The sequence below is a fragment of the Desmodus rotundus genome, chromosome 6 (assembly GCF_022682495.2).
Source record: "Desmodus rotundus isolate HL8 chromosome 6, HLdesRot8A.1, whole genome shotgun sequence".
Lineage (NCBI taxonomy): Eukaryota > Metazoa > Chordata > Mammalia > Chiroptera > Phyllostomidae > Desmodus > Desmodus rotundus.
In genome coordinates this window covers 89,968,272-89,992,210 of record NC_071392.1, presented here as the reverse complement: position 1 = coordinate 89,992,210, position 23,939 = coordinate 89,968,272, and the positions used below count along the sequence as shown (strand labels likewise).

At 59.9% G+C, this 23,939-nt stretch overlaps 2 protein-coding genes across 4 annotated transcripts; both read right to left on the bottom strand.

The window, feature by feature from the left end:
* Positions 1-670: 670 nt before the first annotated feature.
* Positions 671-4,864, bottom strand: ASIC3 (acid sensing ion channel subunit 3). The gene is made up of 11 exons (XM_045198753.3): positions 4,064-4,864; positions 3,201-3,351; positions 2,923-3,050; positions 2,534-2,735; positions 2,365-2,421; positions 2,102-2,249; positions 1,729-1,820; positions 1,564-1,643; positions 1,394-1,465; positions 1,185-1,243; positions 671-843 (listed from the first exon to the last, which is right to left on the bottom strand). The coding sequence occupies exons 1-11, from the start codon at positions 4,595-4,597 to the stop codon at positions 765-767; spliced, it is 1,602 nt and encodes a 533-aa protein (XP_045054688.2). The 5' UTR covers positions 4,598-4,864; the 3' UTR covers positions 671-764.
* A 1,611-nt stretch (positions 4,865-6,475) lies between these two features.
* ABCB8 (ATP binding cassette subfamily B member 8) lies at positions 6,476-22,126 on the bottom strand. Of its 3 annotated transcripts, none has more exons than XM_045198692.3 (16): positions 21,822-22,114; positions 17,523-17,835; positions 17,028-17,183; positions 16,855-16,949; positions 16,592-16,697; positions 15,608-15,769; positions 15,413-15,498; positions 15,200-15,297; positions 14,715-14,820; positions 12,002-12,035; positions 11,687-11,823; positions 11,449-11,543; positions 11,173-11,306; positions 10,298-10,445; positions 8,771-9,021; positions 6,476-8,202 (listed from the first exon to the last, which is right to left on the bottom strand). In XM_045198692.3, exons 1-16 carry the CDS (start codon positions 21,914-21,916, stop codon positions 8,092-8,094), a joined length of 2,127 nt encoding a protein of 708 aa, XP_045054627.2. In that variant the 5' UTR covers positions 21,917-22,114; the 3' UTR covers positions 6,476-8,091. The 3 variants fall into 3 exon arrangements, with proteins under 3 accessions (XP_045054627.2, XP_045054628.2, XP_045054629.2); XM_045198693.3 differs by lacking the exon at positions 21,822-22,114 and adding an exon at positions 21,338-21,776; XM_045198694.3 differs by lacking the exon at positions 6,476-8,202 and having other exon boundaries at positions 8,928-9,061; positions 21,822-22,126.
* Positions 22,127-23,939: the final 1,813 nt, after the last annotated feature.

Genomic DNA, 23,939 nt, shown 5'->3' with positions numbered 1-23,939 from the left:
TTCTAGGCCTGCAGGCTGGGACAGGAGAGACCCAAAGACGGGGTTGGATCAGGGACACCTCTCTGTGCTCCCTTATCTGTCAGTTTTCTAATATTTGGGGTGTGGAGGCAGAGAACAGGGAGACTGGGCTGTGTCTGGGACCTGGGTGTGCCCTTACTGGTAGAAGTGGGAAGGGGGACCTCCCTCACCATCTCAAGCGGGGGGGCTCTGCAGTTGTGGGGAGTTTGGGGAAGCCAGAGCTGTTCCCATGGTGATGGCACACGCTGGAGCTTGGTCCCGAATGTGAGAAAGAGTCACGGTCTAAGGCAAGAGAGCAGCTTGGGTTCTCGGAAGTGGGAGAGTCTCTGTGTCTCCTCCCTGCCTGCTCCCCACTTCTTGCCAGGCTCTGGGTCAGAGCCCTCTCCCAGCCATCCCTCATAGTCCCCCAAAAGGGGGGACCGTTCTCTCTGAGATGTCACCCTGACAAACTCATTCCCTCCAAGGTGCAAATGGCTGCCACCCTCTTCTTGCTCTTCTCTCCCAGAGAGGCTTCTGGAGGTTAGTTGGGAGGCCCCTCAACCCCCACAGGTCCTCTAAATGGTGGCCAGCAGAGGTCTCATGCCTGAGTAGGGCTGGCTGACCTTGGCCTGACAAGCCTGCCTGTAAGAGGAACAGCTCAGGCTGATGCACTAGGACTTTATTTGGGATGAAAATGGCAAAGTGATATGCAGGCAGGGGCTTGTCCGAGATGTCAAGGTTCGGCCCGCAACACACAGACACCGGGTCTAGAGCCGTGTGACGAGGTAGCAGGTACGGTGGGAGGCGGAAAGGGTCCTCGTGACGGCACAGGGAGGGGTGGGAGGCCTGCCGAGACACGGCCCGCAGTCCAGGGCAGGAGGCCTTGAACCTGCTGCCCTGCTGCTACCCTCCTGGACCCGAACTTCACCTTCTAGACCAGAGCTGTCAGACTCAAACTCATTGTCACTGGGGGCCACATCGGCCTCGCGGTTGCCTTCTAAGGGCTGAATGTAATTTAGGACTGTATAAAGGTAACCACTCCTTAACAGTTGAGCGAGAGCTTGGCGCTGCCACCGGGTAGAAACTGGTGCCGGGCCGGATTGGCCCACAGGCCTTGTGTTTGCCGCCTGTGTTCTAGACTGCATCTGTCCCTCCTCCCTTGACCTTATGGGGACATTTCGTGTTACCTGGGGCCCAAGCTGAGATGAGACGCTTGGTTTCCATGGCTGCCCAGCCCTTCCTGAAGCTGTGGGAGGAGAGAGAGGGTCAGAGGAGGGGAGGAGTCCTCCCTACCCCTGTTTCTGCCCAGCTGGGAAGGGAGAGTGTTCTAGGCTTCGGGGGAGGGGCAGAACACCCAGGTGGAGGTGGCAGGGGAGGAGGAGGAGGGGGCTGTTACCAGGTTGGTTCTGGAATGCTTTGGGGAGTGCTTCTGGTTCCAAAAGTGTCCCAGGACTCTGTCTCGGAACACCTGGGGGCAAGCAGTGGGGGAGGTGGCCAGTGCACACCTTCCCCTGGGTCCCTCAGCTTGCTTCCTCCCCTCTCCCTGAGTTGGGGCCCCACGCCCACCTCACAGAGGTAGTCCAGGATCTCCAGGATGGTGAGCAGGCTGGCCCCGATGAACAGCCCCATCTGGCCCCCAATGTCACCTGTGGAGACCGGGTCACTGGTCAGCTTACAGCCACCTGTTCAGTCCACCCCTCGCCAGCGGCTCCCCAGGCACCGTGCACATACCCAGCAGCTCCGACACCTCATAGGCCTTCTTCTGCTCCACTGTCTCGTAGTTTAGGGCCTCGAAGAAGATGTCCAGCACCAGCATGTTCTCCCTGGAGGAAAAGAGGCAGGAACGTTCATCTCGCACCTGTTGCGGGCAGGAAACAGGCAAACGTTCTCTGGCCTCTGACTCCTCTGAAGAGACCTGAGAGGGGCGGCACCGCCCTCTTTTGCAGGAGGCGCAATGGCAGAAAGGTTAGGCAGCTTGTCCAGAGTCCTGGAGCCCCGTGATGGCATGCAAACTGGTGTCCCACCCGGGTGCGTGCCCTCAGCCGGAGGAGGGCACCTGCCCCTCCCAGGTCCCGCGTCTCCTGCCCCAGCTCCGCGGGCTCACGCGATGTACGCTTCGCTGCGGTTGTATTTCCGGGCCAGGTAGCGGGCAGCGGCCCGGCTGGGCATCCGCACCATGGAGAGCTCCTTGGCGTAGCGCGTGGTGGCGCAGGGGTTGGGGCAGAGGCATGCGTCCTTCCGCAGCATGGCGTCTGTGGGCCACAGTCGTCTGGGTCAGGGTTCCCCCCCCCCCCGGACCCCCGCCATGGGGTGGGGGTCCCAGGATGAGCAGGGTGGGAACGGGTGGCAGGGACGCTTGCCCCTTACCCAGCGTCGGGTTGGCGCAGTCCTTGTACTGTTGAGGGCTGCATACTGGTGCGCCACCTGGCGGGGCGTGGGGCAGGTGAGGGGTGTGTGTATGAGTGACAGCTTCAGGACGCCCCCCAGGCCCCGGCCCCTCCCCACCGGACCCCTTCTCCGCTCCCCGGTCCCTCACCAGGCATATGCATCATTCGGCAGCCGCACTTCCGAGCCACATAGCGGGTCTCGCAGGCCAGACGACAACCCGTTAGACTATAGGGAGGGCTGGGACCTGGGCTGGGGCTGGGGGGACCCAGGGGACCAGAGGGTTCTGGCTCAAAGTCAGGGTCTACAGATGCGGAGCTGCAGTCGCCCCAGGGTGGTGGCAGGAAGCTCAGCTGTAGAGAAACTGGTTAAGGAGGGTTTGGGGAAAAGTGGGCACCCAGGGAGAATGTGAGCCGCCACTGGGGCGGGGGGAGGGGCGGAGGCCACTGGGACAGTGGGACAGGTCGGAAGAGCGGCGGGGTGGGGTCTGGGGTGTGGGACCTTGGCGGGGGAGGGCCCGGGAGGCTGGGGGGAGGATACTTGCTGCTGCTGGCAAGACACAAACACCTGGTAGCCGGGGGCCGCGCCAAAGCCCAGCTGGTCAATGATGGGAGCCTCCTCCTGCGTGTGGATCTGCACTCGGACCCCTGCCTCAAACGGGGTCTCCTCTGCAGAGGAAGGGGCGCTGAGGCCTGGGTTCCAGGAGACCCTGGCTGCAGCACCCTCTCCCCAGGGCTGTGGTGGGCCACCCCCTCCGCGCCTTCCTAGAGCTGTGGCACCCCGCCCGGGTGGCCCCAGCCTTCCGCAGGCTCCCGCACCCACGTCCTTCCACACGGGCAGGTACTCATCCTGCTGCACGTCCAGCATGACCTCCAGCCCATTGCCCGCGCCGCCCTTGGGGGTGGTGAGAAGCTCTGCCCCGTCTGCGCCAGAGTTGAAGGTGTAGCACTGGCCCATCCGGGTGAAGATCTGGGGGTGGGCACCCCGGGGCAGACCTCACTGGGGAGCAAGAGGCCCAGCCAGGCCCACGCAGGGCCAAGGGACCACTCCCCCCACCCGCCGTCCTCTACTTGGGTCTCTTCTGTGAACCCCCAGCCCCTCCTTCTTACAGGCACATGTAGGCAGACCCTCATGTGCTCCCATCGCTCCACCTCCTCCTCACCCCTCTATCCCCAGCCAAGGGCACAGCCCACAGGGCAGGCTATCTTTGGAGACTGGGGTAAAAAGCAGGGGGTCCCTGCTGCCCTCCTCCAGAACCAGCAGAACATTGAGGAGACAGAGGGAACACCAGCCCCTCCCTCGGTCAAGAGTGGGGTCTCCAGCCCTGGAGCAGTCCCACTTTTGGTCCCCCACCCCCAGTAGTGAGGTCTCCACAGACCAGAGCTGAGCCCAGGGCCAGCCGGGGTGAGGCTCCAAGCTGGGAGGTGTGGCCTTGCACACTATAGTCCAGCTGAGTGACAGAGCGGGCCTCAAGGAGGACAGCTTCCTGGGCTGAGCAGAAAGACACTGGTGGGGTGGGTGTCTGTGGCCTGGCTGGGAAGGAAAGGGTCCAAGATCATGGGTGTTAAGGTTCCCTGGCTTTGGGGGAGCCTGCCCTGCCTAGACTGGGATGGCAGGTCCTGTGCAGGGACCAGCCGGCACTCCTGGGTCTCTGGCAGGACAGGTCAGGTGGCCAGCTCACCGAAGTGAAGTTCTCAGGCCCGCATGGTCGGCCACAGTAGCGACAGTCCAGCAGCATGTCCTCTAGAGTGTGCCCGGCCCGGGCGTAGAGTCGGGCCATGTCGAAGGTGGGACTAGGCATGAAGCCAGGCGGCGCGGGGGGCTGGCCCAGGGCACGCAGGAAGGCTGCGTGCTCGGAGGGCTCCAGGCCCAGCAGCGATGGGCCGGCCCAGTGTAGGTCGTTGGGCGTGAGGCGCGAGCGGCGGAGGGGGTTGATGTTGCACAGGGTGACGGCCGGAAAGATGAGCCGGTGGCTTTCGCGCTCGTCCAGGGCCGTCTCATGGTGGAACTCACCATAGTAGCGCACCCTCTCTGCCACCTGGTAGAGGAAGGCAGCCAGCGACAGGAGCATGGCCATGGCCCACAGCCCCCGGCGAGGGGTCAGCCTCCCCGGGCCGAAGACGTGGCCCAGCCCGTGCAGCGTGCAGCTGCTGGCGAACACACGGATGTCGGAGGCCGGCCGCTGAGCCTCCTCCAGCCCTGAGAGGGGCTTCATGGCAGGAGCCAAGGAGAGGGGACAGAGAGGGCTGGTGACCAGGCTATGGAGGCTTCGAAGGAAGAGAAGGTCAGTTCAAGGACGGAGGGGCTAGCCAGGCAGCGGACAGTGCAGGTGCAAGGCGAGGAGAAGAGTCAAGCTCGAGAGCGAGGTGGGGAGGCGCTGGCCTGGCTGGGTTGGATGTGGTGACCTGGCGGGTCCAGCTGGCCTTGTCCAGGAGCAGGCTGCTGGGCCGGGGGCTCTGCGGCAGAGAGCAAGTAGGATGCAGCCCAGCCGGCGAGGCAAGCAGGGCTGGTCTGCTGCTCTGCTGAGCCAGGGCTGCTGCAGAGGATTGGGTTTCAGCAGTGAGGGGGCAAGGGGCCTGGCAGAGCAGCCTGAGGGGGGGGTGGGGAGATCCCTGGGGCCCCAGGCTGAGCCATTAGTGCAGCATGGGGGTGGGGGGACACTGTGGCTGGGGAAGCCAGAGGCGCCAGCTGGAAACCACAGCGAACCTGGTTGGGCTTGAGGGGAGCCCAGAGGTAGTCAGGGCTTGGGGGGCGCATGGGGTCTCTAGTCTCCCAGCTGCGGACCCTGTATGTGGGGCTGAGAGTCAGTCACTGGCCCTCATCCTGGCTCCTCCCTCCTCCCTGTCTCCTCTCTTCCCACTAACCTCATCATCGGAGTGGAGCTGGCTCTTGACCAGGCTGGAAGGTGGTGGGGTGGCTGGCGTCAGCCGCCTCCTCCTGCTGAGCCCCCTGGCGTTCCAGCCACTTGGGGTGGCCAGGGCCTCTGCAGGTCCCATGTCCTGGGGGGCTGTCTCGAGTGACACCCTCCTCAGGTCCTCCTGTCTGGGAGGTTGGCTTCCACCACAAAGATGGCGGGCTCATGCTCTCCCCTCCCAGGTAACATAGTCCAGCTCCCAGGTGTACCCTGGATGCCCTATGATGTCACATCTTGTTTTACTAACATATTCATGTGATGTCCAGTAGCTGGGGAACTTCCCCATGTTTGAACGGCTGCATACCATGCTGTTCTGCGGACACACCCTCGCTTATGTCACCAGGCCCCTGAGGAACCCTGGGGGTTTCCAGTCGTCCATTACGGACGGTGGTGCGCAGCTGGGTCATTTGGTGCCACAAAATTCCCAGTCATAGGAGTTACACTGTGTGCCCTCAGCAGGAACACAGGAGTGTGTCTGTTTGGCGAGGGGCTTTTGTAAAGGAAGGCACTGTTTCTCTGAGCCAGCTGGGTGCCCCTGGCCACAGTGGGGCCGTGGGGGCATCTCCCAGCAGGTGTAGCAAGTGACTCCAGAGAGGGATGAGGGTCTTGGGGACTCAAGGCACAGGGGACAAGGGAGAGCAGTAGGAGGGCCACAGGGGCTGGCCCAGACAGGCCCGTGGAGGGTGGTGTCGGGACCTGACACCCCCCCACCTCCGGGGCAGGGGAATGGACAGACGCTGCACTGTGGGCCTGAGAGAAAGCGAGTTTGTCTCCAGGGACTGACTCAACTTCTGCTCCATCTCTTTCCACAAAGCACTTGGGGACTGCAGGGCTCATGCTGGGGGGTTCCTGGCCGAGAGTGGAAGACACAGGGTGGCCGGCCCGCTCGCACTGCTGCAGCCCCGTCCGTCCAGGCAAGACGGCAGGCTTTTCCAGGCAGGATGCGGGACTTCCCAGCCCGTCCAGGACGCAGGGCGTGATGGGTGCTTAAGGAACACGTTTCAGACAGAGTGAGTGGGTGACGTGGTTTATTGCCCAGACATGACCGCATTTGGAGGCTGCAGCATTGTGAGTTTTACGTAGTTTACCACAGATTATCCCACTTTAACTTTTTAAAAAAGTTTTCTTAAATTGACTTTAGAGAGGGAGGAAGGGAGAAACATTGATTTGTTGTTCCACTTATTCACTCGTTGGTTGTTTCTTGGATGTGCCCTGACCTGGGATCGAGCCCGCAACCTTGGTGTGTCGGGACGATGCTCTAACCCACTGAGCTACCTGCCAGGGCCCATTCAAACTTTTAAAACAAGCTTTGAAGATGAAGCACAGCCAGGCTCAGGATCCACGCAGAATAGCCAAAGGAGCCAAGGTCGAGGTTCAGGCTACAGGGCCAGCCTCAGGGCCTCCCAGCTGAAGACTCACCATGGCTCTCGCTCCCCTAGGAGAGCTGGGGGCAGGATTCGTAGAAGCCACCCTGGCGGGGTACAGAGAGACCTAGAATCTGGTGACAGAGGCCTGGGCCAGAGCCTGAGGAGCAGGAGCTGCCCCAGCTGGCTCTCCTGAGCGAGGGGCCGGGCAGGCCGGTGTGGACCTGGGGGGCTGTTTAAGGCCTGCTCTCGGCGGCACTGGCCATTGAGCGGCGAAACAACCCAGAGTCAGTCCTAGGCTCCACGTCCTGGGCCGAGGCTGCCCTGGGGTACAACCTCTCACCCGTTGGTTAGGAAGAGGGGCAGCAAAGCGGGACAGCTGTGGCCCTGGGACATCTGGGGTGGTGTCTGGTCCTGAGCCACACCCAGAAGAGGGTGTGGCCTCTCACTCAGCTCCTGCACTCACCCCTGAGCCACGGCTGCCTCTTCCAGGATGGCCTCCAGAAGTAGGCAGCTCTGCTCCTCCCACCACTGTTGCCACCCCCACTCTGTGGCCTCACGCTCCGTGCCACAGAAGAAACCTGAAATGCCCGGTCAGCCTGGGAGGTCTGGTGAAGGCAATTCCTCTGCCCGACCCAGGGGCAGGGCTCAGTGGGGAGCTCAGGCAGTGAAAGGGGCATGGGGGGGATTTGGGCAGAGCCAGCCAGGAGGGCTCTGGGAGACAGCGGCTACCCGTAGGTCCTCACTCACAGCTTTGGGGCCGCGGGCCCACGCGCGCAGGCACTTGGACAGTCCTTTTTTGAGGTGGGGCTCCGGTCCCATCTTCGCCTGGTCCGGCAGTGGCTGCTCCTCCCTAGCCAGGTTTTGTATCTGTTGGCCCAAGGGCTCAGCGTCACTGTTGCCCTCATGGTTGGTGGCAGCTGGTACTACGTGCCCCGCTGGCTGCAGTTCCGGGTGTGTCAGCTCCTGCTCTGTCCCCTTCCAAGCTGGTGTCCTCACATAGATGGGACTGTCCACAATCTCACCAGGTGACAGACTGGAGGTGGGCCCGGGCCAGGCTGGTCCAACAGTGCGTCCTTTGCCTCCCAAGGGCCTATCAGGCCCCTGCCCCATTTGGATGGGGGAGGGTAAACTCTAGAAATAAGGACTGTGGGGTCAAGGGGTTGGCTGGGGAGTGGGGGCAGGGCTCCTCCCCAGGCCCCGGGAGGCAGTGGGGACGAAGGGCCATACACATAGGGAGTCAGCCTAGGCAGGTGAGATCTGGCACGAGGGAGAGTTCCCTGCCTACTCCCTGACCTTGACTGTGGTTTCTTTAGAGCTGGGGCCTGGGCTTGTCCTGGGTTTTGCTGTGCAGAGGGGGCAGCTCAGGGCCCAGTGAGCTGGCCCCTGGGGCTCAGTCCTCAGCCCCAGGCACTGCACTGGGTGGTGCTCTCAGGACTCGGGGCCCCTGGGCGCCTCGGGGGGCGGGGCATCCAGGGCTTGTCTCCAGATGAGCTCAGCGTAGAGACCGCCTTTCTTCAGGAGCTCTTCATGTGTCCCCGCCTGAGGAGGAAGGAAGGGCAGATGGCCACCCAACCCAACTCAGAGTTCAGGGCCTTAGCGGGGCTGGCTTCATATTAGCCATCAGGCTCGCTGTCACCAAAGCCAGTGTCCCTGCCAGGGACACTACGAAACCAAAGCACAATTGGTTACAGATGCCGCCGGCACATCTATGTTTGCAAACACCACCTCCCTGATGTCCTCTAGCCCAGAGGCCCCAGTGCCCCTCATGAACACTTCAGCTTTTACCTGAACAGGTGGCTGGGGGCTGGGAGCCAGGCCTCACGCCACCTGCCAGCCCTGCTGCAGGCCCAGGACCCAGCCTCTGGGTGCTGCTGCCATCACACTACACTTCCCTGTGGCTCTGGGGGGCTCTACTGCCCCAGGGGACAGAGGGGGACTCTGGGGCCCTGAGAGGCCAGGGCCTATCTAAGGGCAGAAAGTCCTGCATCCACACGGGCTGCCACTTCCAGAGGATGGCCCCCAGCCCCCAGACCAGGCACAGAGTTCCACTGTGTCTGTGGCCCAAGCGGTCCCAAGCCACTCTGCCAGCCCCTGGGCCTGCGCTGACCTCACAGACACGGCCGTGGGCCATGACAACGATGTGGTGGGCCCCGCGCACGGTGCTAAGCCGGTGGGCGATGACCAGCACGGTGCGGCCCGCGCTGGCGCGGTCCAGGGCCTCTTGCACAACTCGCTCGGATTCCGAGTCCAGGGCGCTGGTCGCCTCATCCAGGATCAGCACCGCGGGCTGCTTGATGAGGGCTCGGGCGATGGCCAAGCGCTGCTTCTGGCCACCGGACAGGGTGGTGCCCCGCTCACCTGGGGAGGAAGCACCCCTCAGCTCTGCAGTGGGGCGGCCCTGCAAAGGGGCACCGGGCCTGTTGGGGATGTCCCATTGGGCCCCTCAGGGTCCTCCCCTGGCCTCTGCGAGGCAGGGGCAGCTCCCATCCACATCAGCTGCCATGTCCCCGGGCACACGCATGCACACCCATGTGCAGTGACATGAGCCGTGCACATGGTGGGGTTCAGGGTGTCAGAGCCAGGACGGGACCTGTGGCTCTAACTGCCTCCCTGGCCTCCTGGGTCCCTGAGGCTGTGGGGACACCCAGGGCCCAGGTGCAGGCTCCCAGGGTGCACAGGCAGAGTGGGATTTGAAGCCCACCACCCAGGCATTCTGGGGAGACCACATTTGGGGAGAGCTGCAGGTGCGGCAGCCTGGAGGCCCAGGGAAGCCCAGGAGCACACTGGGTCTGAGGCACAAGGGAAGCGCCTTCCTAGAGAGCTGCGTAGTGCAAGCAGTGAGCCAGCCAGCTGGGGCAGCAGCACAGGACGGGAAGGGTGGCTACAGACAAGGGCACCGCTCGGGAGGTAGAGGCTCAGCCAGACTGAGGCCAAAGGTCTGTGAGCCCCAGCTATGCCTGTGCCTTGCGGGGTGTGGGGATATTAGCAACAGAGCCCAGATGCTGGGCCACAAACATGGCCCCAGAGGCTGGAGAGACCTTGGGGATGAACATGTGGCAAGCTGCCACACAGTGCCAGTCTGGTGGGCCTTCCAGAACCGCCAGAGCCCCTCCTGGGCGTGGCAGACAGGGACCCGCACACCCCATCAAACCCACGATGGCCGGGAAACCCCTCTAAGTTAAAGAGCAGGGCAGGAATGCAGGGGAGCCGGGAAAATAGACTATGAGGAGACCACACCCATTGCTTCTGGCCACGCCTCAACACGCAGAGGCCCCTGGCGAGCTCTGCAGGTCCCCAACACCCCGGAGCACTGTGTCCCCAGAGGGTCCTGTAGAGTCACACGTCACTTAATGACGGAATACATTCTGAGAAGTGCGTCACTGTGCGCTCACAGATGGTGCAGCCTGCGACACGCTGAGGCCACGTGTGCACTGCCACCCTGTCCTACGTGTGGTCCCTCATGGGCCAGAATGTCGTTGTGTGGCCCTGTTGTGTGTCTGTCCCTGCACTGTCCTGTCCCACAGGCCAGTTCTAGGCTGGTTGTCCATATGCAACGCTGGCACCCCGTGCCCTGGTCCCAGCCTCAGGTCCAGGGCCCTGCAGACCCAGACAGGATGCTGGCCCCCGCACTCACCGACGATGGTATGGTAGCCGTCAGGGAATCTGGAGATGAACGCATGCGCATTGGCCTCCCGGGCAGCGGCGTAAACCTCTTCGTCGGAGGCACCTGGCTTCCCAAAACGGATGTTCTCCATGATGGTCGTTCCGAACAGGACTGGCTCCTGGGGTGAGGTGGCGTGGGGGGCAGCCCACAGGTAATGCTCAGACTGTGCCCCAACCCCCAAGGGCTGCGTCAGGAGAGGCTATTTTGGTCAAACCAGTACGCCTTGGAGGGCAGGTAGGGACAGTTCAGTCGCAGGTCCAACGAGAATAGGCCCCTCTAATTGGGGGAGGCCAGCGCCTGCCTCTCTGGAGGGATGGGGGAGGGGTGTGCGCCTCGGGGCAGCCCTTGTGGGTCAGCAGGTGCCCTTTGATGCACACCCAGTGGGAAGGTGGACCTTCACTGGGTGGCACCACCCCAAGCAGAGGCAAAGTGTTGGGGCCTCACTTAGCAGGTGAGAGGCGGCCAGCAGCCCCCAGCTGCACCGTGTGGGTGTTCTAGACCTCCAGACACCAGGGGCCTGTCTCAGAGCCCAGGGGTCCTGAAACAGCCATCTCAGCCCCACCCGGCTGGCTGGCTTTAATGGAGGAACAGCCTTCCTGCCCTAGTGAGAGAGGGCAGGGCTGCAGTGGTCCAGGACAAAAAGGCCTCAGACCCCAAGGAATGCCAGGGAACAAGCAAAGGAGGCCAGGGACCCCCAGGGCAGGGATGATGAGCCGGGAAGGAGGAAAGACCTGGGCGCCCTAAGCACTGAGAGAGAGGTAGGGCCAAGGAAGGAGATGGGCTGGGCGTTAAAGAAGCCCTTTCCTGGGTGCCCCAGTGGTGGGGAAAGCCTCTTATCTCCACACCTGGCTGATGAAGCCGATGACCTGGCCCCGGAGCCAGGAGGGGTCAAGGGTACGCAGGTCCTGCCCGTCCAGGGTCACTGTGCCTGCCGTGGGGTCGTAGAAGCGCTCCAGCAGGGAAGCCACGGTGGTCTTTCCTGGGATGTGGGGTTGGGGAGATGGGGCAGTCAGGGAGGGGCATGGGTTTCTGGGGACAGTGCCAGGGAAGGGGCTCCACCGAGTGACCACCACTATGGGGGAAAGTCCCAGCTGGGGTGGGGGGCTGTGGGTTCCTCTCACCTCCACCTGACTGGCCCACAAGGGCCACGATCCTGCCAGGGGGCAGCGTGAGGTTGAAATCCTCGAGCACCGGGAAGCCAGGACGGCCAGGGTAACTGGGGGGCCAGGACACCTTCGGTGAGACCAGGCCCCCTGTAGTCTCACTGCACCTCGACATGTCTCGTTGAGAGGGGGTGCGGGGCTACAGGCCCCCAGCCCAGAGGAAGAGACCTCTTGTTCCCACCCCGCCGACACTGACCTGAAGCTAACGTTGTGGAACGCAATGGACCCCCGCAGGTGCTCCCTGGGGACGCAGAAGCCCCCGGACAGCGGGATGCCGGGGCTCAGGGTCATGTACTCGAACACCCGGGCACCCGCGCTGAGCCCCCGCACCACCTGGGAAGGTTCAGCGTGTGGTGAGGGGGTGGGCCCGGGCGCTGTGGGCGTGACAGCAGCACAGCCTGCACCCCGACGCGAGGGCAGGAGTTGCATCCCCTGTGCCCAGCACCTGGTTCCTGAAGCACACGGGTGACCTCGGTGGCTGAGCAGACCCACCCCCGACTCTGCCACTCACCTGACCAAACAGGACAGAGAGGTTGGCCATGGACCTGTGAAGAGTGGAAGCAAAGGGATGAGAGGAGGCTGGCCCCAGGGGCAGGCCTGAGTCTCAGGTGTGTGGGGCATGTAGGCTGAGGACCCAGGTGGCCTGGAGCCAACCGTGGAGGACGCTCCTACACAGGGCAGGGCACTTCTCCTTTTGGAGCCATGTCCTCTCCTTGGTGGGAGGAGCCTGACAACCACACTGCCTCAGGACTGGGCGCTCCAGGCTCCGTGGGGCTGGGCCCCGCATGGCCTGCTGGCTGCAGGGGTGGTGCCAGCAACCATGCTCAGGGTGGTGAGGCCCACAGGGGTGGGTCGGATCTAGGGCTGTCCACCCAAGGGGGAAGCAAGGGCTAATTAAGGGGGAAAAAGGGATGTTAGTCCTTTCAGAGAAAGAAGAAAGCAGAAGGCATTGGACCACAGGGGAAACTCTGGGGACACCCCCAAAAAGCCACTGGAGACATTTATCGTGGGCCTGCCCTCTGCGAGGGGTATGTCGCGAGTCCACATCTGTCTAGACAGCCAGTCACCTCCGTCAGGTGGGGCAGCTGGCTCGGGAGGAGGGTGAATCACCGATCCTTAGTCACTGGGCCCCAACTAGCCTGGGTGGCCCGTGAGAGTGTGGGAGTCTGATTGTGGGTGAAGAGAGGAGAGACTGACTCCTCAGCAATCCCCTTCATCCCGGACCGAGGGGCGGGGGGTGGGCCGGGCAAGCCTATGAGGAAGTGGCTGCCTCAGGCTCAGGGCGCCGGCACTTGCCAAGGGAGCAGGGAGCAGTGAGGGAGGGAGGGCCAGGGCGGCGGTTATCTGTGGATGAGGGAGAGATCTGGAAGCCATTAGTGCCTGGCAGAGGCGCCAGGCAGCAACCGAAAACCAGATGCACATGACCTGCTCGTGAGCGACGGCCTTGCTCTCAGAAGTGGCTGGGAAGGCCGCCCTGGCTGTCCCTGGAGGCCTGCCTGGCAGGGCCCATTCCCAGGAGGGCCCAGGCCTGGAAGTGCACCAAGGGGCTGGGCCCCGACCAGGCCTGTCCAGGTGCCGCCCCAGCTTCCCAGGGGCCCCACAGAAGAGCATTGGGATGGGGTCCAAAGGCTGGGGCTATGTGAAGGCGGGCAACACCGTCCCCTCCCCTCCCCTCCACTGGACCCCAGGAGGAAACACACCAACTTTTTTAGTAAAATGAGACCCAATTCCTCCACGGTGGGTGGTGGAAAATCCCCATGAGGTGAGGGGGCCCCAACAGAACAGGCCCAGGGACTGTGGCTGCGGGAGCTGGTGGGCGAGGGCCAGCTCCGGGGCTTCCTTGTGTCTGTCCTGAACACTGCTAAGGGGCCGGGTGAGGCGGTGGGGAGAAGAGTCTGAGAGGGTCTACACTCAGGCCAAAGCGGGGTGGGACCGGGGGGAGGCAAGTGTGAGGGAGGCGGCCAGGTCGGGGGTCGCAGCTGCCTCCCCCACAAGACTTCCCTGCCATTGCCCTTGAAAGGCCAAGGGTGATTGCACAAAGGGAGCTTGTGGGTTCCTAAGCGTGCTCAGGACTAAAGTGAGAGGCCAAAGGTAGGCTGGGGGAGGCCCCAAGTCCCTTCGCTGTGACAGCCAGAGCCTCTGGGCCCCACGGGCTGGAGGAAGGATGAGGCCACCCAGGGCCAGGAAGCAGCAGGAAGAAATGGCGCTGAGGGTGGGAGTCTGTTCCACCTGCCCGATGGGGCTGATGGCGAAGGATCCTGCGAGGAAGGGGCGGGAAGCCATGCAGCAAAGCCCGGCCCCAGGTGCCATCAGAACGGAGCAGTGGGGTGGGACGCAGGGGGCTTGTGGGGCAGTGCTCAGCTTCCTTGTATGGCTGGTGGTAACACAGGTCTTCTCTCTTCACGACTTAAGAGCGTATCACTCTTCCATCATGTCTCGTAACATGTATTTATGTCTCATGTACTTTAGTGTTCACGGATGTGTATGGCGGGGGAGACAAAGCGGAGTGGCAGGAGGCACTGCAGGGGTTTGCTGGGAGGGGCCTCGTCTTGTTGGGCTGTCTTGTGGCAAAGTCGGCTGAGCTCTGGGCTGCCCGTGGGCACAGAGGATGGCAGGCCAGCTCTTACAGAGCGTGGCAAGATGGTCTTTCCATACACAGAACCTTACGCAGCCCTAAAAAGGAAGAAACTCTGACGCACGCCACAGCGTGGATGAACCTGGAAGACGTTATGCTGAGTGAAACGAGCCAGTGACAAAGGCCAAATACTCTATGGCCCCACTTACAGGAATGCCCAGAGTAGCGGGATTCAGAGAGACAGAAGAGAGCGTGGTGGGGCCAGGGGCTGGGGAGGGGGTTGGGGGTTACTGTCTAATGGGGACAGGGGCAGCTTGCACGACGACGAAGTTCTGCGGAGACGGTGGCCATGGCCACACAACAGAGTGAGCGTGCGTCGTGCATGACGCTGCTGAAGCGCGCGCTGCTACCCGGTTAGGATGGCCCGTTTCCTGCCGCGTGTATTTTGCTATGCTTACACTTGTTTTTAAAGCTCCTGAGCCCTTTGGAAGTCTGAACTGACAATTGCAGCTCTGAGCGCCGGCAACGGGTCAGGCTGAGGGGCGCTCGGGGTGGGGGGGCGGGCACGGCCTGCTCCCCAGCTCACAGGCCAGCACCCCATCCTGCAGCCCACAGGGCTCCTGAGGGACGGGGACCGCCCCACACTCACCTCTGCACGGTTTGGGAGGCCACCAGGAAGGACATGAGGTCTCCCCCTCTCAGCTGCTGGCCTGCCACGAGGGAACCCCCGACAAACAGGGTGCCCAACACCATGCCTGCAAGGCAGAGGGACAGGCAGTTAAGGGCGGGGCAGGGGCGGCTGGAAGCGAGGAGAGATCCCGGCCGGACCCTGCCGCGCCTCTGACTGAGACTGACTTGAAACTTCGGTGAGTCACCTGCACGGTCTGTCTTTGTTCCTCATTTGGAAACAAGGGGCGGGAGGGGCCATCTCCATGGCTTCCTCCTGGGCAGCAGGCAACGTGCTACACGTACCTCAGTGGTGACATCAGCCCACCTGCCCACAGCCTGCCCGCACTACTGCAGTGATGCGGGCCCCTGGAACCCAAGGACATCACACAGGTGGGAGCGGCCCGCTGGGCCTGTCCTGTGACCCTCCCAGCCCCAGCCCCGCCCCCCGGGCCTCCGCTCACTCACAGTTGAAGGCGATGTTGGAGAGCCCCTGGAACAAGGCGATGCCTCTGCCCAGTGTCTCTGCCTTATGGCGGGACTCCTCCAGCTCTGCTCCATAGCGTCTGGGAACAGAGGCCGAGCCCAGCCCTTAGGAAGCAGCCCAGCCAGGGTGCGGGGTGGGTGGGAGCGCCCTAGGGAGCCCCCTGGCTTTGGGTTCCACCCCTACCCAGGACTCACTCCTCCTCCCGCTGTTCCATGGCGAAGGCTCTCACAGTCCGAACATTACTCAGGGCCTCATCGGCTACACCTGTTGCCCTGGCGACCTGCAGGGTGTCCAGGAGAAAGGGAGTCAGGCTGTGGCAGGGAGGAGTGACAGGGCAGAGAGAAAGGGGTGGGGATGGGGCTGAGGACGAGGGGCAGAAATTCTGGTACCTGCTCCTGGCACTGGCGTGACAATTTCCGGAGAGCTGAGCCCATCAGGGTGCCCACTGCCATCAGGGCGGGCGTGGCCACCGTCAGCAGCAGGGTGAGGCGCGGGGACAGCATGGACAAGGACACCAGGCAGCCAGCCACCTGGGTGCAGCTCCGCAGCCCCTGGGGAGAGGGAAGGAGGCAGAGAGGCAGGTTGGCAGGTGCAGTCTACGCTTTCTTTTCTTTTTCTTAATATTCACTTTTCTTGGAGAGAGGGGAAAGGAGGGAGAAAGAGTGAAAGAGAACATCAATGTTTGATGAGAAACATCGATCAGTTGCCTCTTGCACACCCACAACCTGGGGCCTGTGCCCTGACTGGGAATCGAACTGGTGACCTTTTCATTCACAGCTGGCACTCAACCCACTGACCCGCACCAGCCAGGGCGAAAACAACCCTCTCTGGGCCAGCAGGCACGAAGGGAGCAGATGGAGTGTCTGCGGACACGACAGCCTTCCCAAGAGATCCCAGTTTGCTTCTCTTTCTGCTCCACACACTGAGCAGACAGAGTCATGGGTGGGTGCTGTGGGCTGCTGTCTGCCATGACCCAGCAGCCACGGGGCCAACAGGGTAGACGAGAAGAGGCCCTCCCTCAGTGACACAGGACAAGCCACAGCTCCTCCTCCCCAGTGCTTGTCAGCGTGCCAGGTGTTCTGGGGGCAAGGCAGGCCAGGGTGATTCTGCTCTTGGCAAGCAGGGCCCGGAAAGGCTCTTGCCTGAGTCCTTGGGAAGGTTTTCTGGGGAGGTAGGATTTCAGAACAGGAGAGAAACCACTTATCCTGACCTTGGACACTGCCCTGGCGCCTCCCTTCCATGAACTTTCCCTGTCCTTCACCCACACCCTCACCAGGCTTGGGGCCCAATGGGTGGGGCGGGACTGGCCCTGTGTGGCTGAACTGGATGGTGTGGCAGGGGGTGTGTGGGGAGGGGGAGCCCGGGGCACTGACCTGAGAGATGACAAGTTTGAAGGATGATTTGAACTCCTGCACATCAGTGGTCAAGCGGCTCACCAGCTGCCCTGTCCTTTTCGCATCAAAGAAAGCAATGTCTTGCCTGGCGGTGTTTGTTTGTCCCCAGACACAGGGCCACAGGTTGGGGAAAGAGGGAGACGTTACTTCAGGATCATGTCCCACCTCCAGAGGTTCACCAGGACCCGTGTGGGGCCCGTTAGCCGCCCCTGCCCACAGCCCGCACCCTGCGGCTGGCGTACTGGAGCAGGTTGCTGAAGAGGGCCTTCCGCATGTCCACGGCCATACGCTCACCGATGCGGGACAGGAGCACCAGGTACCCAAAGGTCAGCAGTCCCTGGGAGAGAGGCCGCGGAAGTCAGGGGGGCCCGGGCAGCCCCTCTGTCTGCCCTCAGGCCCTCCCCTCCTGCCATACCTGGAGGCCATAGAGGATGAGCAGGTGGGTACTGAGGTTCCGGGACTCATGCAGGAAGCTGCCCACATGGTCCCTTGTGTACTTGGCCACGATCTCCACCAGTTGGCCCAGGAGCAGGGGGATCTGCACGTTCACTAGAGCCGCACCCAGCGCCAGCTTGCGGGGCAGCATGCAGACATTTAGAGGGGGCCATCCTCTTCCCTACCCCCAGCCCTGACCCTGGCCCTTCCTCTCCTGCCACTGCCCGTGCTTTGGCTGCTCCCGTGCCTTTGAAAGTCAGAGCTCAGGCTGCCAGGCCCCGGAGACCCCTGAGCCCTGTATGCCCAGCCCTCCTGCAGAGGTTCTCCAGGTATCCCTTGGCCCTGCCCTCAGGCAAGCCCTTGCTGCTTCCTAAAGTCCCCTCCAAGGCTCCACAAGGCAGGCAGGCTGGCCCTGCGCAGCTCTGGCTAGGTCCTTCCCTATCCCTGGTTTTAGGGGTGCAGGGGAAGATCTCACCAGGATGGCTGCCCCCAGGACCAGCAGGTGGGGGCGCAGAAACTGCCAGAAGAGCTTCCAGTTAAAGTGGGACTCTGTGACATAGGGTCTGGAGCAGGCAGGAGGGGCCTCTTCTGCCTCACACAGGGCCACAAGGCAAAGGCGGGGGCACTTACTCAGTACCACGGGGCCCAGCAGGGCTCCCCCAACCATGTGCCAGGCAGAGGGGCTTCGGTGGGGAGCCGGGGGCGCTCGAGGGAGGCGAGCCCGGAGCTGACACCGCAGTTGGGCCACAGCCCTGAGGAGGTGGGAGCTGTGGCGGCCATCCGAGTGCCTGCAGGGAGAGAGTCGCGTTGGCGGGCGCACAGCCCAGCTGCCCTTCAGCTGAACATGAACCAGGCGAGCCCTGAGCCCAGCCCTCTGGAGAGTGGCACTTCCCTCCTGCCAGGCTAGCCCGTGCCTATCTCAGGCTGCTCTTAAGCATCCTGTTTCTTTCTTTTTAAAACAGGCTTTCATTCTTTTTTAATTTTTAAGATTTTATTTATTTACTTCATAGGGAAAGGGGAAGGGGCAGAGAAAGAGAAGGAGAGAAACATTGATGTGTGAGAGATACTGCGATCGGTTGCCTCTTGCTTGCCCCCAACTGGGGAACCTGGCCTACAATCCAGGCATGGGCCCTGCCTGGGAATCGAACTGGCGACCTTTCAGTTAGCATCCTCAGTTTCTGAGACAAACACACACTTGCAAAAGCAGCTGAGGAATGATATAGGCGCATGTAATGAAGTCTTAAAGGTGTTCCCCCTGGGTGATCACTCAGCCAGCCAGGCCCCCTCAGCCCCAGGAGGCACCTCCAGGGCAGTGACTAGCTGCAACCCACAGGCTCAGATCCCAGGACGTCGGAGCTGGAGGGCACCCTGCATGGCAGCTAGTCCACATCACTCCCTTCCAGGGGAGGACGCAGCAGTCCTGAGTGCACACGGCTCAGAGAGGAGGGGACAGCACACCAGGTGTTAACGTTCTGCTGCTGCTGCGTTTGATCCCGAATCCCTGGGAGGGAGATGCCCTTTTTTTTTCTCACTTGCCAGCCGGCAAAATCATGTGGGGCTCAGAGAGCTAATTGTTTGTCCCCAGGCAGCAGCACTGGGACTGGAGGGGAATACTGATGCGTGACTCCAGAATGTAGGCTCGTTCTACTCTGCCCTGTGCGACGCGCCCAGGGTCATGCGTGGCAGGGCCAGGGCCCCAGTCTTCTGACTACGGTCAGCACTTAGCGCACCCCATCACCCTGGCTTCTCCCAGGCCTCGAGTGCCCAGGTGACAACGTACGGAGGGGGAGGGTGACACACTCCCACACTCCTTCTCCATGAGCTGAAGGAAGGAAAAGAAGTAGAAATCCAAATAGCGTATCTTGTCATCCCAGATAAATCAAGACTCCCCTCCTTCCTGCAGTTTCCATGTCTACAGACAGCAACGTGGGGCTGTGTGCCTCCCGCGCGCAGCGCTCTGCTCGGAGGCACAGGGAGCAGGAGATGAACAGGAGACCCAAGAAATACCCTCCTGGCCCTCGCACTTCAGCAGCGGGTGACAAACGGCTCATGACAAAGCTGGCAGAGCGTGGGGTGAGGGGACCACGGGCTCGGGGAGCGCAGAGCCAGGGATCCTCCTCCTCCATCTCGGGGGGTCGGTCAGGAAAGGTGGCAGTGGGGAGGAATCATCACAGTCCTCACAAAACAGTTGGACTTTGGAGGACAATAAAGACCATTTCTGGTTTTTAGGCTGGGGTGTGACATAATTAGATTTCCATTTTCTTTCTTTTCTAAAGATTTTATTTATCTTTAGTGAAAGGAGAAGGGAGGGAGAAAGAGAGGTAGAGAAACATTGATGTGAGAGAGATACATCGATAAGTTGCCTCTCTCACGCCCCCAGCTGGGAACCTGGCCCACAACCCAGACAATTGCCCTGACTAGGAATCGAACAGGTGACCTTTCCATTCGCAGGCCTGGCACTCAATCCACTGAGCCACACGAGCCAGGGCCAGATTTGCATGTTAAAGATCATAATGGAGGGGAGTGGCTAGAAGAGGTCAAGACTGGCTACAGAGGCCCATTAGGAGACGTTATTCAGCCAAGAGTATATGGTGGGATGCTCACAGATCCAAATGAGTTTATTAATGGGGAAAGGCTTTTAAAGAAAGACTGAAATGAGCAAGAGGTTCTTCCTTTACTGTGATGCTGTTTTAGACTCCCTGGCCCTGCTAACTGTAGGGTTCATCTTATCCTTCCTTCCTTTCAGGGAGACCCTGCTTCTTGCCCCATCTACATTATGCCTCCACCCACCACTTTCCACCTGCCTGGCTAACATTTTTTTAAAGATTTAAAAAAATTATTTATTTTTAGAGAGAGGTATAGGGAGGAAGAAAGAGAAGGAGAGAAACATTGATATTTAAGAGAAACATTCATCAGTTGCCTCTTGCATGCCCCCTACCAGGGACCTGGCCCGCAACCCAGGCATGTGCCCGGACTGGGAATTGAACCGGTGACCCTTTGGTCTGCGGGAGGATTGCCTAACCCACTGAGCCACAGCAGTCAGGGCCACATGCCTGGTTTTTGTCTTGTTTTCCACTGTCTACTTTACATCTGTCCTAAAACACATAGTTTTAAATAGAGAAGCTGACTCTCCTTCTGCCCTGTGTAACTGCCCAACTTCCCCATTAAAACCATCTGTTCCTTGAGAGCGGGAAACTCTATCATTCCGCATTGTATCCTCAGCACTCAGCAGCGCTCTGGAACATAATAGGTTTAAAAAATGTTGATGTTTGTTGAGGGCATGCCCTCATTAGAAACTCAGAACAATCTGTGACACACTAGCGCGGTGTTTGCAAAGTTTTAGATTTCCTGAGGCCAACAGGAAAAAATACAGTTGTACATTGTGACCCAGTACAAGGAACATATGTATGTCACACAGAGTTGATAGCCTTCACAAAACGATACTTTCTCTGTTTAAAAATATGTATTCTATTTTTTATTACGTTCACTTTTTTAAATGATTTATTTATTTTTTTAATCTCCACCTGATGACATGCTTGCCCATTTTTGAGAGAGGCAGAGAGAGAGGGAAACATTGACTGGCTGCCTCATCTGCACCCCGACATGGGACCAAATTGCAACCCAGGCATGTGCCCTGATTGGGAACTGAACCCACAACCTTTTGGTTTATGGGACTATGCTTCAATCAACTGAGCCACACCGGCCTGGGCACTGTTATATTCATTTTTAAATGGTCCCAACCACAAGTTCATTTTATGATCTATTGTGCTATGATGTGAACATTTGAAAAACTGCACAAATGAACACACAAATACTTGAATATTATTGGATTTATTTCCTCGGGCTTCTTTCTGTTGTAAATAATATTAACACCCTTACCCTTTTCCTGAGGATTGTTCGAACCTTTTAGTAATTTACCATGGACACTTTCCGTCTTCTCTCATCTTCTCCCAACTGAAGCTCTAGGTAGAGCTAGCTCACAGCCAAGAACTGGTGGATTACTTCCCAGCACCGGTACTTCCGGCTCCAGCTCCGCCCAGCTCTCGCCCTCTATCAATCAGATGGACCTTCCAAATAACACAAGCCCACACCCACCCACCCTCCGAATCTGTTGCCTGCCTGGCCCCATTCAATCCAAGATCAGTAGGGAATCAGTACCTTCTCATAAAGCATTTATACTGAAGTCTCAGTTCAGAGTCCCCTTCGTTTCCCACCCGTTCCCCGCCTTGCTCCCTCTCTCTCAACACCAACGTGCGCACAGTGAACACAGAACACACACGGGCAACTTACTAGATTGACTATCTCTGTTGAAAGTATCCACATCTAGGAACCATTTTTGTTCAGCTCATTTTGAATCCTGGGAGCACCACCAATACAAAGTGTCTCTGGACACGAATAATTTTTATCCAAATCGCCAGACCAATTCCAAGAAAGAGGATGGGGCCAGAACGGCGACCGAAGGGCCAAAACCTGTGCGGCTCGGCGCCCCCTAGTGGGGAAGGAGTACGGACCGGGCGTGGTCACCCACCCACAGCTTTCCTTCAGTCCGCCCACACGCGCATACAGGTACGCGGAGCCTCATGCTGGCACCTGGGTCTACGCTATAAATAATTCAGGCCAATTCCTGGGAGAGTGACATTCCACTCCCGGGGTCGGTCGCCCTACAACTCCCAGCAGGCTTCGCGCGAGCCCGGGACTCCATCTCCCGGCGGTCCCCACGCCCGGCTAGCCGGTCAAATGGCCCTGCCCTCGCAGTTTATTTGTCCCTTTTTACCTGACAGCCGAGAATGTCTGGAAGCTGAGGGGGAGTAGCGGTCTGCTTGGGACAGAGCCTCCCCGAATCCCGACCCGAAATAAGTGCACCAACATAACTGGGCGGGAAAAAGGAGCAGCCGGCACCGGGAGGTTCACCCTTATCCCATTGAAGGCTCCATGTTGACGCTGGCCCACATCCCGGCAACCCCCTCGCGCCTCGGCGATGATTGGAGGAAAGACTCATGAATGTCTTGCAAGCTGTGATTGGCAAAACGTAGTCCGCGCTCCTCCCTCAGGGACTGTGATTGGCGACAGCCGCCTGCTCGTCTGCCACGGCTCTGGGCGGGGCCGAGCGGGATCGGGCACTGCCTTCCGCCCGCTGCTTGACCTGGCTCTGAGTTGACGTTTTGACAGTGCAGAGTCTGACCCCCTACCCTGGGTATCCGTAGTAACGCGTCAGCCGTGGACCTCCCTGCAGTTCTGTCGGTGCTCCTGGAGGACTCTAGAGGTCCCGGGGTCTCCAGAGAATGTAGAGCGCTGGTTCGGGGGAAAGAATGGACAAAATCGGCTGCGGCGTTTTTTTTTTTCCAAAAACAAGTGCCCGTGACTTGCCGTCCATCCCGCTTTCCCAGGCGGGTCAGAGCTCTGGGACGGCAACCACATATAACCGAGTTAAAATACCCCCTGCCCTGGTTGGTGTGGCTCAGTGGATTGAGCACTGGCTTGCAAACCAAAGGGACACCGGTTCGATTCCGAGTTAGGGCGCAAGCCAGGGTTGCATGAGAGGCAACCACACATTGATGTTTTTCTCTTCCTTTCTCTAAAAATAAATAAATCTTGAAAAAAAGTTTTAAAAACCTCCCCAGGTGATTGTGATACGCTGCCTCTACTCAACAATTGAGAACCCCTGATACAGAATAGAGGTCCAGTAGCTTATCACGGTGACCTCAGACTGACTAAGCCTTCCACCTTAGCACAGCTCTTACATCTCTGTTTAGTGCTTACTCCTTCCCTACAATTGTTTGTTTGCGGAGCTGCCTCCTCAACTGAGCCCCAACTTCTTTTCCAGGTAGTGGCTCTATCTCATTCATCCATTCCCCATCCCCTTCAAATGCCTGGCAGGAAAAAGCGACCTTTATAATAAATTGACTTGAATGGGGGTTGGTGTTAGGGAGGCTGTAAATGGGTGTATCTGGGGGTGGAAATGGGTAAGGCAGTATGGCTGGATCAGGTTGGGCTGGGTACATGGGAAGGGTGTGTGGGAGGGGTCCCAACGTGAGGTAGAATATTGAGGTGAGTGAGGCTGAGGAGAGACCAGACAAAACCCCACATAACCCATCTGGAGAGATGTCTCTGAGAGTTCGTGGGAAATTCCTAGCCCCTCTACAATGTGGCATTCCATTTTGGGCACAAGGATGCCATGTGTAGAAGGGGCGAGTCTTGTTTTCATAGCTCTACCTCCTGATCAGGGATATCCAAGTCCTTAGCTAGGCAGGCAGTACTCCTCCAAGGAAGGAGGCACAGAAGAAGGCAGAGATACAGGCATATCTGGACTCAAATTTTGCGGGCAATTCTATTGTGGCCTCCATATTCCTCCAGTGAACAATCTAGGAAGCACTCTGTTCCTCTCTCCAGTTCATGGATACTGGCCCCTACATGTGCCCTTGGCCGAAGCCCAGGAGGCCTGACACCTGGGTGGCATGGCCTTCAGTAGGAAACCTGGTGAATCAGGGCCTCAGGAATGGTGTTGGACAAGCCACTGGACCAGCCGCCTGGGCCTCCTCCTCCTCCTCCTCATTGACGTGACAACAAGGAACTCAACTCAGTTCATCTCTGGCCACCGAAATTATCATTCCAAATCTCTGACCCCCAGCTGCTCTCTGCTGAGTCAGTCCCGATGCTTCTGAGGGGCCTCCAAAGGCTGGGTCAGGACTTGGGGGAGAGGGTTTCAGGGTTCAGGAGGATAAGGAAGTAAACATAATGGAATATCCAAGGAACTCTGCTTTTCTACTGTAAGCTCCAAACCCCACTATTCACATCCAAGAGAGCTGCCTCTCCTTTCTTATTTTCCCTCTGCTCACTGCCCCCCTCCCGGATGCACAGCCAGGCTGCCCCCCGCCCCCCCACTTACCCTCTT